The sequence below is a fragment of the Drosophila pseudoobscura genome, chromosome 3, assembly GCF_009870125.1.
Source record: "Drosophila pseudoobscura strain MV-25-SWS-2005 chromosome 3, UCI_Dpse_MV25, whole genome shotgun sequence".
Taxonomy (NCBI): Eukaryota; Metazoa; Arthropoda; class Insecta; order Diptera; family Drosophilidae; genus Drosophila; species Drosophila pseudoobscura.
The window spans coordinates 1442998-1459487 of NC_046680.1; the positions used below are offsets into that span (position 1 = coordinate 1442998).

At 45.5% G+C, this 16490-nt stretch overlaps 1 protein-coding gene across 7 annotated transcripts in view; it reads left to right on the forward strand.

Annotated features, from left to right (window-relative positions):
* Window positions 1-16490, forward strand: part of Nipped-A (Transcription-associated protein Nipped-A) — a 149885-nt gene that overhangs the window by 44439 nt on the left and 88956 nt on the right. For 5 of the 7 annotated variants that reach the window (XR_004468853.1, XM_033378556.1, XM_033378558.1 and 2 more), the window contains 3 exons: window positions 14230-14314; window positions 14387-14530; window positions 14584-14787. The exons of 1 other annotated variant lie outside the window; for it this stretch is intronic. Coding sequence is in view for 5 of the 6 variants with exons in the window: in XM_033378556.1 (XP_033234447.1) it covers window positions 14230-14314; window positions 14387-14530; window positions 14584-14787 (433 nt within the window). In the remaining variant the exon portion in view is untranslated. Of the gene's footprint in view, window positions 1-14229; window positions 14315-14386; window positions 14531-14583; window positions 14788-16490 lie in introns of those variants that run through there. One more of the 7 variants, XM_033378560.1, reaches the window with a different exon arrangement.

A 16490-nucleotide genomic window follows, 5' to 3' on the forward strand; every position in this document is an offset into this window, starting at 1 on the left:
TGAGAGTTCTCCCATGCATCTTATGAAGAGAGTACCACTATTAGTGCGAGCGGTCTTTGCCTGAGTCTATGTTAATGCATGATCAGTGTCGGGCCAAGCAGCTTAAATATTTTAAATTATTGCCAGTGGTGCGGCCCAAAGGATTGCATTTTGGTGTTGTCGTTTCCAATGCCACCACTGCAAAAATCATTTGCTACCGCACATTCGCATGCAGCGGAATTCTTTCGTCTCTTTAAATCGCAATAAATCGCAATATAAATGGCCCGTCAGCCCTTGCATGGGCAGTCTTGAGCTAATCGTTGCAGCTATTGGAGTAACATCCTCGCTTCATTCGTTCGTCCCATATGTACATACGCGATAAGTTGGCTTACATGTGCAAATAAATTGTGAATTTTATAAACCCTCTCGACTTTCATTAAATTAAATATTGCAACGGTTATTAAAAACGCTTAATAGCTTAACAATCAGCATTAAGTGGATTATTGAAAGAGACCCTTAGCCGCCGAATGAGTGCGTTTAGGGTCTGCCTGTTTTTTCCTGCCTTGATCAGCAGTTTGGCCAGCTAGCTAATCCGCGCTTAAGCGGCAGATCATGTTGCTGTACAAAAGGAATGTGTAAAAAATAGTTGTTTATGTCACTACGTTTATATACGCGCTTATATATGTAAGATATTATTTAGAGTATTGTTTATTCGTATTATTATCGCGATGGCCTGGTATGTGTGCTTACACAAGTTCTTAATGTTACGGCTTATTTCTGCTGATTTTCTGCTGCTGCTTGCGTCGCGTCCGTATGCTGCTGTTCTCTCCTTTTCACTGCTTCGCTCTGTTCCTCTTCTTCTCTGTCCGCTGTTGATCTGCTGCTGTTACTACTGCTGTTGCTGCTCATCAGCTGTTCCTCTGCTGCTGTTATTACTGCTGTTGCTGCTCCCCGCTGCCCCTTCAATAGGCCAGCTGGCCCACTCCTTCTTACATATATGAATTTATATATATAACAGAGTGTTGCATATGTAGTTGCATGGGTTCACTACACATGGTTCACATGGGTTGTTATTGTTTTGAACCACTCTTGGTAATCCAGCATTTGATCATTTCGGAGTTGCAAGCAATGCAGACAGCAAAGCGATTGGCAACGCATAGTAACGGAGTCGGCAAAGCAGTATATCAATACCTTTAAAAAGCAGTATTTCAAAATAAGCAACGCAGTGTAAAACGCTGCCAAACAGTACCATAAAGGAAAAACGTTTAAACATGGCTCTAGTATCAAAACGTCTGAGAGAAAAATCTGGAACTCATCTCAAGCGTTCCAGGAGTTCTAAGGATATACCAGATAATATACAGAAAGCACTGGACAGAATGTTTGCTAAACATACGCAAAAGTCTGAGGGTGTATTTCAGGCCTTAGAGGAAAAGTTCACAGCACTGACCAATCAAATTCTTGGTATGGCAGAAGATGTGAAGAAACTTACTAAACGTGTCCTGCAATTGGAAAAGGCGGGAGAGGTAATCCACGAAATGGAGCAGCATTATCCAACTCAAAAATGAGCAACACGGTAGGCAAGAAATACGTGCGCAAGTTAGAGATCTAAGCACACAATGTGTTGAGTGCGCCAAAGGGAACATTGCGTGTGATCTCCGTTTAACAGTAGTTAATGTTTAATGTTTTTTTAGAGCTAGAAGTGATTTGTGTATATTTCGTGTGCTGTTAATATGCGATTGAATGTCTTTTAAATGGTCCATAATATAAATAGACTTCCAACGAATAGTAGGATATTGATTCGTACGCTGGCAAAACAAAAAGATGAAAAGAATTTGTATGGTAAGATTAATGAGTTCCGATAAATGTTTGATTGTTCAAATGTTGATGTATGTAGTTTGTGTTTCGGAAACGTGGTTCATGCCGCATGATAATGTCATTTTGTGTACCGGATTTGATCTATACCGATCTGATTGGGAAGGAAATGGTGGGGGTGTTGCTGTATACATAAACAAGAAACTCAAATCCAAATTAATATGCAAGTACCCTCCAGAAAGTGCAATAGAATATCGGCCTCTAACAGTTCTCTTAAATTACTATTGGACTGCCTGTACAGACCACACCGCAATACAATCTGCCAACAAGTAATTGATGCAATTTCAGACCTATCTGTAAGCTATACTGACGTAATTATAATCGGGGATCTAAACAGCAATATACTGAAAGAACGACATATGGAGTCAGCGATGGCATCGTTAGGCTTGCATCTAGTCAATAATAGTAGACCAACACATTTCTCAAACACTGCAAGTACATTATTGGACCTTTGTTTTGTCAATGATAAAGAAAAAATCGTTCTTTATGATCAGTTATCTATCCCAACATTTTCCAGACACGACCTACTTTTCCTGACTTATGATTTTAATTGTAAAAAGACTGACGACGACATATGGTACCGAAATTTTAAGAGCATTGACATTACCAAACTTAATGACGAATTCAATACATATAACTGGAATATAATATTTAACATGGATGATGTTAATTCTCAAGTAGAACAACTACGAGCTCACATAACATGTCTTTATGAGAAATTCGTACCGCTGCGTAAATTAAAGATGTCACCAAAGAAAAATCTATGGTTCAACCAATGTATTGCTTACAATATATCAGTAAGGGACAAATCATATAAAAAATGAAAACGCTACATAACGTCTGTTTATTATCAAGAATTTAAAACTATAAAGAACAAAATTTAATACAATCCAAATTTCTAAAAATCTTACTACCGAAAATATTGCCACATGTGACTTAAATTTGCAACACTGTCTTAACAAAATCCATATTTCCAAGTACATGGAAGCTTGCGAAAATAACACCTGTCCCTAAAGGAAAAAATAAGTATAGACCAATATTAATTCTATCGTTTTTGTCAAAAGTCTTTGCAAAATTAATGTCACAACAAATTCGAACTTTAATAGATGGCAATTCACTACTAAGTGACAAATTTTCAGGTTACAGAAGACAAAGAAGCTGTACTACGGCTGAAAATTCGGAAAACTTTTTCCAAATTAAATTATAGGTTGACTCCGGTCCAGCGGGCTCTAGTTGCGATTTTTACTAATTGTCAGGTTATAGCAGAACAATAAAACAGGCTGTCGACTTCAAAGCATTTAAGTTCTCCTGCTGCAAAAACGGCAATAGTAAATATAACGGAAGACATTCGATTAAAACAAGATAAAGGAAATGTGGCGCTATTAGTACTTCTTGACTTCAGTAAAGCATTTGTCACGGTTAATAGCGAAACAAAGGACCACCTTTGTTTCTCATTATATGTGAATGACCTGCCAGACGTCTGTTAAATTGTAAAAGTCATCTGTATGCGGATGACCTCCAAATGTATATTAGTCGTCCATTGAGTAAAATTGATTGTATAAGTGTGTGTAACAGTGATTTGTTCAATGTTAGTAGCTGGGCGAAGCGTAATGGTCTGACACTTAATGCGGATAAATGTAAATGTGTAATAATATACAAGAAGCAACTAAATACGATTGCCTATCCAAAGCTTGAAATCGAAGGAAAACAAATAAATTACGTAAATCTTGTGGACAACTTAGGATTAAAATTTAACAATTCGCTTTCTTGGACTAACCAGGTAGTGAAAGCTACTGGTAGAGCATATAGTCTACTAAGAGAACTCGCACCAACACAAAAATACTTACCAGATATACTCAAACTAATGATAGCTAAGACATATTTGACACCCACCTTATTCTATGGGATTGAAATATTTGGAAGTTGTAACGCTGAATCTCAAAAAAAAAAAAAAAAGTAACATTTAACAACACTGCCCTCTACATATATAATAAGAGACGAATCGATCATATCTCAATCTCAGCAAGACAAATATTTAGTCGAGTTACTTATATGATAAAATAGAACGTTGAATCTGGTAACCATAAGGTACAAACTTGCATACTTAGGCCGGTTTCGGCCAATTGTGATACCGCTTGGGATCATTCCCTTCCTGCAGTGAGACTTCATGTCAACAGTTGTCCTAGCCAGATGATCTTATAAAGTTTGCGATCTTTCTGGACATAACGTAGACATCTCCGAGATGTCGTTGAGAAAGGCATAGCCTAAGTGTTGTAGCCGTCTTCTGCTGAGAGCTGGACAGGAGTAGAACAGGTGTTCCACTGTATCCTCCTCGTCCTCGTCTCTGCAGCTGCGGCAAAACTCATGATGTGCGGCACCCAGCCTGTGAGCGTGGGTGTCTATTAGCCAATATCCTGTGAGGGAACGTATGACTGCGTTGCAGCTTTTCCTGCCTAGTTTGCAGAGCTCTGAGGTGCGCTTCTTATCTATGGTCGGTCTTGTTTGTCGAGTTGTGCGACAAAGTGGTCCTATTTACCACTTTTCGTCTGCCAGTATTGCTCTTTTATGATGAGCTTGCAGGTGGCAATAGGCATACAAATATCCTTATCTTGGGGAAGGGGGGTCGTAGTACCAGATCTGGTGAGCCCGTCCGTTATTCAGTTGCCCTCGATGTCCCGGTGGCCCGGCACCCATATTATGCTGATAGCAAATTGCTGAGCCATCTCGTGAAGAGATTTGCAGAAGCTTGCCACAGTAGCCGAGTTCGAGGATATCACGTTAAGAAATCTGATCGCAGCTTGCTGGGACAATGTTGTTTTTATATAGTATAGATGAGTGACCTATGTGTTCAGGTACCCTTTGTTCAGAGTCTCTAAGACGTATTGCTTCCATTTCTGACCGCTCTTTTCCTGCAAGGTCAAGCTCCCAGCTGATTGGTGATTGTCCTTATAGTCCTAAGTCCTAAGTATAGAGTGCTATCGTTGCCTTCTTCACTCTATCCTTGACATTCAGGTTCCAGTTAAGCTTTTTGTCAATTACCAACCCTAAGTAAATGGCACTGTCGCTGAGGGAGAGCCTGTATCCATTTAGTATTTGGGGGTTGAGGGCCGGGACGTTGTATTTATTTGTGAATAACACGAGTTCCGTTTTCGACGGATTTAATCCCAATTCGCGCGATTCTGTCCATCCGAACAATCGAGCAAGCTTTGCGGTCATTAGGTCGCATAGTGTTTGGGGCTATTTCCCCGCAAAGATAATTGCAACGCCGCACAGTGGACGGTGCTGTACGGAAATGGTTACTACTACTGTACTACTAATTTAAGAAACTAAACATAATCAATTAATTTTTATTACATTTTGTTGAACGAAAAATAAAAATAAAAACAAATATTAAATGATGTGAAATGAATTAAATTAATTAAGTAAATCTAAAACAGATTTGAAAAGAATAGATTTATTTTGGTTTTGAAGTTTTCGTTGCCCAGTTAAAAATGGATCCGAGCCCAACAATAATCTGTTTAATAAATCTGTATTTGTTGCGACACGTGAGATCTTCCGAGTGTGATGGAGTCGATACATTTTTATATCCTTACTCCTAGACTCAGCAGCTTCTTCGGAGAGCTCTTCAATGGATACTAAAGCATGTTTAATGACATCACGAGAATGACGTCTTTAAACTGCTGCTATAGACCTTCATAAACTTTATTAGCTTTTTCAGGAAATGACCCATTATTTAAGAACCACTTATCAAAAAATGAATGCGAGAAAGCATACATTGATATGTATATTGTGCCTATGTCCTTGTCCAATAACAAGTAACAGACAATAGGTTAGGTTAGGTTCAGGCGGTAGCCTGGGAGAGTGATGAAACCCTCCCAAGCTCACTTGGACCTATAGAAGGTCCGTTGTGGTGCCGCATGGGCGTGTGCCCCTTCCCAGTGCCTAGAAACCGTGGAGAAACAGGCTGTTGCAAATTAAGGGCAGTCCCATCCGGAGGCTTGGATGAATCTGGACAAGGTCCCCGGTTTGATTTCGGACAGGTCCGAAATGTCTGTTAGGAAAGCAGCCCCGAGAAAACGAAGACGACGATTTCCAAGGGCTGGGCAGTGGCAGAAGAAGTGGGCGACCGATTCCTCTTCTTCCTCGTCGCGACAACTCCTGCAGAAGTCGTTATGAGGGATTGACAGTCTAGAGGCATGAGTGCCAATCTGCCAGTGTCCCGTAATGGCTCGAGTAACTGCAGAGCACTGTGCTCTGCTGAGCCTATACAGCTCGGCTGAGCGCTTCTTCGATCGATATGGCCATATCAATCTTGAGATTTTACAGGAAGCTGTTTGCTGCCATCTCCTATTGGCATTTTGCTCAAACAATTCGTGCGTGAGGAGCCTACACGTAGCCAGAGGCATCGCTACCTGCTCCCTCTCCATAAGGAGAGGAATTGTAGTACCCTGCCTTGCTAGCTCGTCGGCGGCGTCGTTCCCCTCGATGTCCCTATGGCCTGGGACCCATATAAGGAAGAGGTCTAACTGCTCTGCGATCTCGTGCAGAGACCTGCGGCAGTCATTTACAGTCGCTGAGTTCGACGATATTGAGCCTAGAGCTTTAATAGCTGCTTGGCTGTCCGAGAAAACGCACACTAAGTGCGTGTCTAGAAATAGTTTGGAGACGATGGAAATGGCCTCCTTGATGGCTACAACCTCCGCTTGGAACACACTGCAGTGGTCCGGGAGCCTGAAGCAATGACTGATGTTCAGCTCGCTGCAGTAGACTCCGCCTCCCACGCGGCCGTCTAACTTTGAGCCATCAGTGTAGAAGTGAACCGCATTTGCGGGGCCTGGTTCGCCCATCTCCCAGTCCTCCCTAAGTGGGATTGATACCTGGAAAGGCGTCGAGAGGTGATCAGTAGGGACACAATAATCTGTCCTCTCTGGTAATTGCGGGTGTCTCGTCAGGATTCCCGAGTGCCCGACCGCGGACGCTTTCCACAGTCTGGCTTCTCTCATTCTGAGTGCGGAAAGTGTTGCCACTTTCTTTCCCATGAGATCTATGGGGAGGAGGTCCAGCACAGTATCCAGGGCTTCCCCTGGAGTAGTGCGTAGCCCGCCAGTTATGCATAGCTCTGCCATGCGTTGAACTCTGCTGAGTTTGTTGAGGCATGTCCTTTTGTCTAAGGCTGGCCACCATACTACCGCTCCATAGAGCATGATCGGTCGTATGATGGTGGTGTAAAGCCACCGAACTATATAGGGGGTCATTCCCCATCTTAGTCCGATGGCTTTCCTGCAAGTATAGAGGGCTACTGTGGCCTTCTTTACTCTATCCTCTATGCTCAATTTCCAATCGAGCTTTCTATCGAGGATTAGACCAAGATACTTGGCGTTGTTGCTGAAGATTAGCGCTTCCCCACATAGTCTTGGGGGAATCAGTGCCGGTACTTTGTACTTCCTAGTGAAGAGCACCAGTTCCGTTTTAGACGGGTTGACGCCTAACCCGCATTTGTCTGCCCATTTTGACATCTTCTTGAGAGTGCTTGTCAGGCACTCACATAGCGTCTGCGGGAATTTACCCGAGAATGCTATAGCAACATCGTCCGCATACGCCACCACGCGGCAGCCACCCCCCTCTATCTCCCGCAGCAGTTCGTTCACTGCCACGTTCCATAGGAGGGGCGAGAGGACTCCGCCCTGCGGGGTGCCTCTACTGACAAATCTGGTGGACGTTGACGTCCCCAGTGATGCCTCAACCGTCCTGCATTGTAGCATCTGATCGATCAGGCTCACCGTTCGGGAGTAAACCCCCAGTTCCGTCAGTGCACCCGTGATGGCGGTCGGTAGGATGTTATTAAAGGCGCCTTCTATGTCCAGGAAGGCTACCAGGGTGTATTCCTTACAGTTGATGGACGCTTCTATGATTGATGTGATCGTGTGTAGGGCCGTTTCGGTGGATCTTCCTTTCCGATAGGCATGCTGGGAGTCTGAGAATAGACTAGGCGGAATATTTACCGTGAGATGCATCCCCAAAAGCCGTTCCATCGTCTTCAGAAGGAAGGACGATAGACTTATGGGTCTGAAACCTTTGGGGGCAGTGTGCGAGGGCTTGCCTGCCTTGGGGATGAAGACGACTTTGGTATGAAGCCAGGTTTCCGGGATATATCCATGGGAGAAGATTCCCTCATATATCCTTTTGAGCCAACTAGTGCCTTTTTGTCCAGCGTGAATCAGTTGGGCAGGGATGATGCCATCTGGTCCCGCGGATTTGTATGGTTTGAAGCTTTTTATTGCCCACGAAATGTTCTCCTGGCTTAGCAGGTTCATGATACCACTTGAGGCAACGGAGGGAGCCGCGATGTAGTGTGGTCTGTTTTCATCTCAGCCGGGAAAGTGGGTGTTAAGGAGAAGATATAGCGACTCATTACTGGACGTTGTCCATGATTGGTCGGCGTTCTTCAGGTAGCCCAGAGTGGGTGTAGTCTTCGAGAGGACTTTGCGCAAGCGCGAGGCTTCCGAGTTATTCTCAATGTCGCTACAGAACTTACGCCATGAGGCGCGTTTGGCTTTCCTCAGTTCTTTATTGTAAACTGACAGACTGGCCTTGTAATCGGCCCAGTTCTGCTCAGCGTTTTCGGCCTTAGCTTTATTGAAGAGTCTTCGGGAGGCTTTCCGGAGTTCCCTCAGTTTCGGATTCCACCATTCAGGTTTCTTCCGGCCTCTGCTCTTGCTAGAGGGGCAGGATTTATCGAGCGCCTCATTGCAGGCGTCGGTAAATAGTTTAACAAGATGAGTCGTGGCTTCCCTGGAGATCTCCTCCTCAGGTGGAGTCTCAGGGAGAACACGACAGAGATGGTCTGAGTACCGAGCCCAGTTTGTCCGCCTAAGGTTACGAAATTGAGCTGGTCTCGGTAGTGAAAAAGAGAATACGGTTTCCACGTACCTGTGGTCCGAGAAGGAGTGCTCTTCCAGGACCCTCCAGGATACGATGTTCCCGTGTAACTCGTGAGAGGCAAGTGTGAGGTCAAGGACCTCCTTGCGGTTTTTAATAATGAAGGTGGGATCACTCCCCCTATTTAAAAGGACCATCTGAGTGGTCAGTAAATAGTTGAAGAGGTACTCACCCCTTTCGTTGGTGTCAGTGCTTCCCCACTGGCAGTGGTGTGCGTTGGCGTCGCACCCTACGATTAGGCCGGTGTCCTTGGCCTCGCAGTCTGTGATTAGCGCCCTGAGCGCCTGTGGAGGGGGGTCTGGTTGGTCGTGACCCATGTACGTGGAGCAGATTCTCAGTGAGCACCCCTGGCCTTCGAGGCTCACTGCTGTTTGGTCTTCATTGCTGAAATTTGGGAGCAAAAATAAGTGCAAATCTCTTTTTGCAAGGATGCAGGTGCGAGTTTTACCTGCGGAGTCAGCTACGTATAGCTTATAGTCAGGAGTCCTCAGACCAGAGACCCTGTTTCCGAGGATCCAGGGCTCCTGAGGACTATGTCGGCTCCACCCTTGGCTAGGTGGAGCAGAAGAGCAGCGCATGCTGCCTTACAATGGTGGAGGTTTATCTGCAGGAGTATCAGTGACATTCCTGAGGTCCACCTCCACCATTGTCCTTTCGTGGTCGCTCTCCGAAGAGTCCAACTCCTCCGCGACCCCGATGTGTTTGAGATCCCTAGTGAGATCGCTCACGTCTGAGACGTAACCATCTAAAATGTCATCCGACACCACTGATGCCACGTCTGACACCGCAGGCTTGATCTCCGTACTAGGGATCTCCGGGGGCTCCAGGTCTGGCTCGACCGTCGGCTGCATGCCTTTGGAGTCGGACTTGTATGGTACTACGACTACTTTCTTGTAGCCGTAGTCCACAGCGCCCTCCGTGTCGTGGAGAAGTCTGACCGACTCCTCGTTCAGGACGAGGATAATTTGGCGCCTCTGCCCGTTGCTCTCCTCTACTTTGGCCACCTTCCAATCGGCTGTGGGAAGGTGGGGGTTGCAGACCTGCAGAATCCGGAGAATCTTATCCGGCTCTGCAGGCTTCGCCGAGACCCACGCTCTGGCCCTCGGCTTGCTGGGGATGTCCTCCCACTTCACGACCTCCAGCTGGGCTCCTGGGTAGACCTCCTTGAGCGACGCTACCGCCTTCGCGTAGAGGGCCGCCGAGCGAGCATCTTGGCAGGCGATGGCTTTCACCCTGCCTTGGTGCCACCCGGCGTCCTCACACTTGGGCGGTGGTCCTCCATTCTCCTCCAACTCCTGGAGGAAACGGTCTTGGAGCTCGTTTTCCACGAGGTGCCACTTGTCCCTAGGGATCTGCCCGTCTTAAGAGCCCCTGTCTAGGACTCCAATCAGGGTTTTTCCCCTCGCCACCTCGGCAAACGAGCGGTTGCTCAATGTCTTTGTCCTCTTGGCCTGTTGGACTTGTGTGGCGGTGTCCTCCGCCGAGCGTTGCCGCTTGCTTGGCGCCTTGGCTGTGGCCTTGCCAGCTTTGGCTGGCTGGTAGTCGGGCAGGACTGTCTTGGCCCATCGCCGCGATTCGATTCCCTGGGCAGACGCCAGGAACACCGGGTCGTCGTTGCCCAGGATGAAGGCCGCACGTCTTTTGTCCTGAAACTTGGGCCTATCTTTCGAGGCAGAGGCGCCGCCTGCCGGGGTTGTCAAGGGGTTCCCGGTCCCAAGGGGTCCGCCAGCCGCGATATCGCTCTGCATGGTCGCCCCCCCGGTAACCGGGTCGCCCTTGGGGCCCCCCGACGTGGATTGGCCCGATTGGCTTTTCGGTCCTCTCCTCACAGCGCCTGCTGCCTCGAGACGGTGGACCGACTTAGTCTCCTTCCCCGTCTTTTTGGGCACTGGTTTCCCAGATGCGTTTGTAGAGGGATGGTCTTTTCCCTCCGGCACTTTAGGAGGAGTGCCGTGCTCCTTTGCGGTGTTTTTTGTATTAATGTTAATGTTTGAGTTTGGCATATTTGGTCCCACGAGTAGGCGGGAAGGGGTTAGTCGCCCGGGGCATAGCCCGCGTGCCCCGGGAAGCCTTATTAAAACTGGAGGTCGGCAGGTATCCAGAGTCCGCATATAAGCGACCGAGCACCCCCTCGGCCATGCATCCCTCGGCATATGACAGTGTCACCTTGGATTGGGGTTATTTCACTGAGAGTTTTCTTCTCTCCGCCCGACTACAATTAGCCAGCATCCTGGCAGAGACATGACCGTACCAGGACCTGTTTCCAGCCGCCCTCACGGGGAGAGTATAGTCGCACGTCCGCCGGTGTGTACAGTTACGGCGGGTGCCGGTTCGCTCGTGCCCACCTGTATCCTATGACGCGGAGCACAGTCGCCTTGGATCCAGGGCAAGCCATGAACCCGAGGCACCCGTGCCCCTTTCCAAGTCTACAGTTGTGACGAGCCGACCCGACATCCGTTTATCCCCCTATAGCACCCGACGGCTGACGGCCTAACAGACAATAACACTGGGAACAATTAATTATTAAAACAAAACTACAGCACATTATATCCTAAACACAGTTGTATTGCATAGTAAATACCTTCTTTTCAATATTAATTTTAGCTTGCAATATTACTTGTCGATTATACATATATTTATTTTTTTATTTTCAAATCGAGAACTCACTTTGTAGTAAATTCAACTTCACAGTCCACATGCATTTTTGGTCTCTCTTTTGGAGCTATTCGTTATGTGCACGATTGGAATAAATCACCGAAATCACCGATTAATAACAGACATCTATGATGTCACCGTCCTGCATATGAGCAATTGAGCAGCACCAAGTGACAGTCCACCCCCAGGATATCGAGAAAAGTTATTAATGAGTATTCTTTGAGATGCTGAGACTTTGCTACACTCGAGGTTATTTTATGAAGTGCCGTTTCTGTGGATTTTTCTTTCCGGTAGGCATGCTGCGCTCTTGAGTACAGCTGAGGACTAATGGTTGTCCGTAGTTGTAACCCGATAAGTCTCTTAAAGGTTTTGAGTAGGAAAGACGATAAACTGATTGGTCTAAAGTCTTTCGGGATTGAGTGTGAGGTAAGCAGGTAAAGACCTGCTTAAGGGATGAAAACTATTCTAGCCTTAAGCCATGCTTGCGATATTGCCAGTATCTTCTTGAAGTACTGTTTAGCCAGTTGATGGCCGTATCTGAAGGGCCGGGATTACCTGGTCCGGGCTTGGCGATTTAAACAGGTTGAAGCTGTTTACTGCCCAGCTTATGTTCCGTTTTGTAAGAATATGGTCCATCGATTCTACCGATCCCTCTCCTGGGAGGTATATCGGCTCGGTGGTTGTACATCCGGGAAAATGCGTGTCGAGCAGAATGTGTAGAGACTCCTCACTGGAGTTGGTCCACGTACCATCATTCTTTTTTAGGCAACCTACTAAAGGAGTTGTTTTTGAAAAAACTTTCCGGAGCAAAATTTGTGCCAGGAGGCTCTTTTAGCTCTCCTCGTTTCCTTTTTGTGTAGTGCAAGACTGATTATATAGTCTGCCCAGTGAGTATCCTTATTAGCTCTTCTGGCTCTATTGAAAAGAGTCCTACAAGTCCTACGAAGGATGTTTAGTTGTTTAGACCACCAGGGGGTTTCTTAGAACTTGCCCGTGTTCCCCCATTGGGTGTGGTGGGCGTTGGCATAGCAACCTATTGGTAGGTCTTTGTCTGTCCTTTCGCTGTTTGCGAACAAGGTCGTTGGGAGGATCATCTTCCTCGTGGGCCATATAGGACGCCACCAGCCTGAGATGAGTCCCGTTTATCTCTAGGCTTGCCGACGTGTTATCGCCATCGCTATTATTGTGGAGCAGAAAGATATTTAGGTGCTTTCTCGCAAGTATGCATTTACGGGTTTTACCTTCATTTTGGGATACAATGATCTTGTATTCCATCGTCCCTAAGCCACAGACCTGGTTTCCTACCACCCATGGCTCCTGGATCAGGACTACGGCGGCTCCGCTCGCGTCTAAGTATGAGGGCAGCTGATGCTGCTTTACAGTGGTGGAGAGGGATTTGAAGGATCCTTAGGACCATTTTCAAGGTTCTCCACCACTGTAATATCTGCGTCCGAGTCGTCTGAGACCCTCTCTCGGCACATTGATTCAAAATCGAGCAACAGTTCCGTCTCAGAAGAGAAGCCTTCTTGGTCTGGCTCCAGCTCGTCGTCAGGCGCTTCGATCTCCGCAGCGACGTCCTGCACGTCTGTGTTGACGACAAGAAGCACCGCGGCCGTCGCGTTCGATTTAAACACCTTGATGGTGACCGAGCTGAAGCCGAATTTTAGCTCGCCTTTTGCTGCCTCTATTGTGGCCAGCGACTCTTTGTTGAGGACGAGCATTGCCTGGTTAGTCGGCCCTTATTTCGTCTCAACCTTGACTACCTTCCAATTTGAGGTCGGTAGGCCTCGGTTGCACCTCTGCAACATATTGAGGATGCGCTCTGGCTCTTTGAAGGTAGCTGGCACCCAAATTCTAGCCCTCGGTCAGCTGGGCACCTCGCTCCAGTCGACTGCGACGAGTTTCGCCCCAGCATAGATCTCGCCGACCTGCGCCACCACCGCTTTGTAGAGCTTCACGGAGCGCTCGTCTTCGCAGGCAATTATCTTAACGTTTCCCTGGAACCACCCCATATCCTTGCAGACTGGCGGTGGTCCTGGGTCCTTGTCGAGGAGTTCGAAGCAGCGGTCGGCGAATGCCGCTTCCACCCACTTCCACTGACTCCTTGGAATCCTTCCCTCTGCGCTGCCTTTTTCGAGGACGACAATTAGCGTCCTTTCCTTGGCAATCTGCGCAAAAGAGACATTGGGCAGCACTCAGGAGAGCTTTGCTACCGGTCCCGGTGTCTCCTGCGAGCGCTGCCTCTTAGCTTGGGGAGTCACCTTTTTCTGTTCTAAGGTGAAGCATAGGTGTAGCGTTTGTCTTGGGCGCTTGTCGACGGCAAATCAACCCCCTCCGCTTTGCCAGAAGGTCGGTCAGCCGCAGTATTGCTTAGCTTCCTTTCCAAGGTGTCCCCAACTTGTGATCTAATGTTGCACACAAGCACATGACTGTACAAATTCCCGAGCTACCGTAGATGTACGATTTAGTTGGGATTTGCAGGCGCCTCTTTACCGAATTATGAGCTGTGACCCTGATCGAAGGACTGAAATTTACTATGGTTATATCTAGGCTTTACCTTTCGTTTAGATTGTTTATATTGTCTGAAGAGGTACACTCTGTTTTTAACAAATTTTTAATAGTTGTTAGTTAGTGAACGTCTTTTCGGAGTGCCGAAATTTCCTTTCATAATCGTTCAACTGTGTATTGTTTGGCTAAAATTTCGTGTAAAAGCTAAATAAGCTGACGAAAAATATATTCTGAATCATTAACATTACTTAATATTATTATGAATTTTATTTTAAGCAAAGGACAATCCAACTCTGGAGCACCCAACAATCTTCAAGGAAACTCAACATTACCACTAATTAACTTGCCAGAACTAAAGGATGTATGTACTGTAAACAATATTTATACTATAATAATATAAATATATATATATATATATATATTTGCTTTCAAGGATCAGCTGACAAGTGAACAAGCTAAAGCATCGGCATCTGGGGCTCAATGGGTGTGTTCAGTAAATGTTGCTGAGTTTCGAAGCTTAGTCAAAACCCTCGTCGGTGGAGTTAAAACAATTACATGGGGTTTTTTTAATTCAAAAGTATGTTTAAAATCGATTTTTTGTTGTTGTATTTTCCCTAATATCTTTTAAAGTTTCAGATTTCTGATACAAGTCTTGTTACACAAGAAAAGCTTTTTAATCCAGAGATTTTATGTGTATATATTGACTTAGTTCATTTTGCAATGGAGGCTTTAGATATTTATACAATTAACGTTAATCCAAACCAACAGCGAACTTCAGGATTAATATCTAGAAGTAAAGAAGAAAAAGAAGTTCTGGAGCATTTCAGTGGCATTGTAAGTAAAAAAACGAGGGGGAACGTTGTGAGTTGCTGCGGAGACCGCAACTCTATATTTATACCCGATACTTAGTCAGTATGGCTCTCCTCCGGCAGACGCTGCTAATATTGAACGACACGACAAAGAGTGCGTGCGAGAGAGACAGAAAATCAGTCAGAACGTGTCGTCGGGCGCTGCGTAGCCACTGCAAATTGATTTGTTCCTTTTGGCTATAAAAATGATCTGATCTGATCCAGATTCAGCAATCTAATAGATATGGTCATTATCTATGATTCTGCGTTTTTAGTTTTCTCGAATCTGCAATATTGTGGATGCAACAGATTTTCGTCCTTTGTGTGGGCTGAAGGGGGTGGGGCGAAATTTTGAGATATACGTTTTATAGTGAGATCTAACGGAAGTGCGGATACTAAATTTGGGTACTCTAGCGTTAATAGTCTCTGAGATTTGTGGATACCCTCAGATTTGCGTCTTTTGCGGCGGCGGAAGGGGGTGTGGCGAAATTTGGACACGAAACGGTCAAGGTCCGATATCACAGGAGTGTGGATACCAAATTTGGTTGCTCTGGCTTTTATAGGTTCTGAGATCCTTGAACTCATATTTTGCAATTGGCAAAACCGACCAAGAAACCTGTGTGTTAGAGAGAGACAGAGCGAGAAAGAAAAAAATTGTTTTCTTGATTCTGGCTAAAATAATTATATGATCTGGTTCAGATTTTGCACTCTAAAAGATATAGTCATTATCTACGATTGTGCGTTTTTGGTTTTCTCGTATCTTTAAAATCGTGGATGCCACAGATTTTCGCTCTTTGTGGGGGCGAAAGTGGGCGGGGAGAAGTTTTGAAATATGTTTGTGACATATCACAGAAGTCTCGATCCAAAACATCGTTGCTCTAGCTCTTATAGTCTCTGAGCACTAGGCGCTAAAGGGGACGGACAGACCGACGTACAGACAGACATGGCTCAATCGACTCGGCTATTGATGCTGATCAAGAATATATATACTTTATGGGGTCGGAAACGATTCCTTCTGGACGTTACACACATCCACTTTTATCACAAATCTAATATACCTCAATACTCATTTTGAGTATCGGTTATAATAAAACACTCGTTTGACTGATTGAGCAGCGCTTGTTTATCAAAAAACGTTCATGCATGAAAATCACCAGAATAAACTCTGTGCGTTGACGGATACTTGCTGAAGCACATACGATCGGTGCTCCACTCAAACTTTACATATCTTGAGGTGTCAGCTCGTATGATTTTGCTTATGAGCGGTCGGGACGAGACTGTTCTTGATTGCGTTTGTGTGCGTAAAACTTAAATGTGACTTTTTGCAGTCTCTGATGTTTATGGGGCTTCTTATGTTGATATTTACTTTATGGGTTCAGAGCTGCCTCCTTGAAACCAATCACGATTTTACTTGGGGAAAATATTTTTGCTCTCTTCTCATTAAAGTCTTTCAAAAAACAGACCTTATTTTTAGATTGTGGCACATGGTAACTGATGTAAGCATCTTAAACCAGATGCTAGGTAACCATCTGGAAAATTTGGATTAACTTTGCGCCTTATGTTAATAATACATACATATAATATTTATAATAATCAATAATCATAAGCTAGGCTTCCTAATTTAAATAAGATAGTTGTCGATAGTTTTAGTCTGATCATTTCCACATTATGAGAGAATGTAACTAAAAA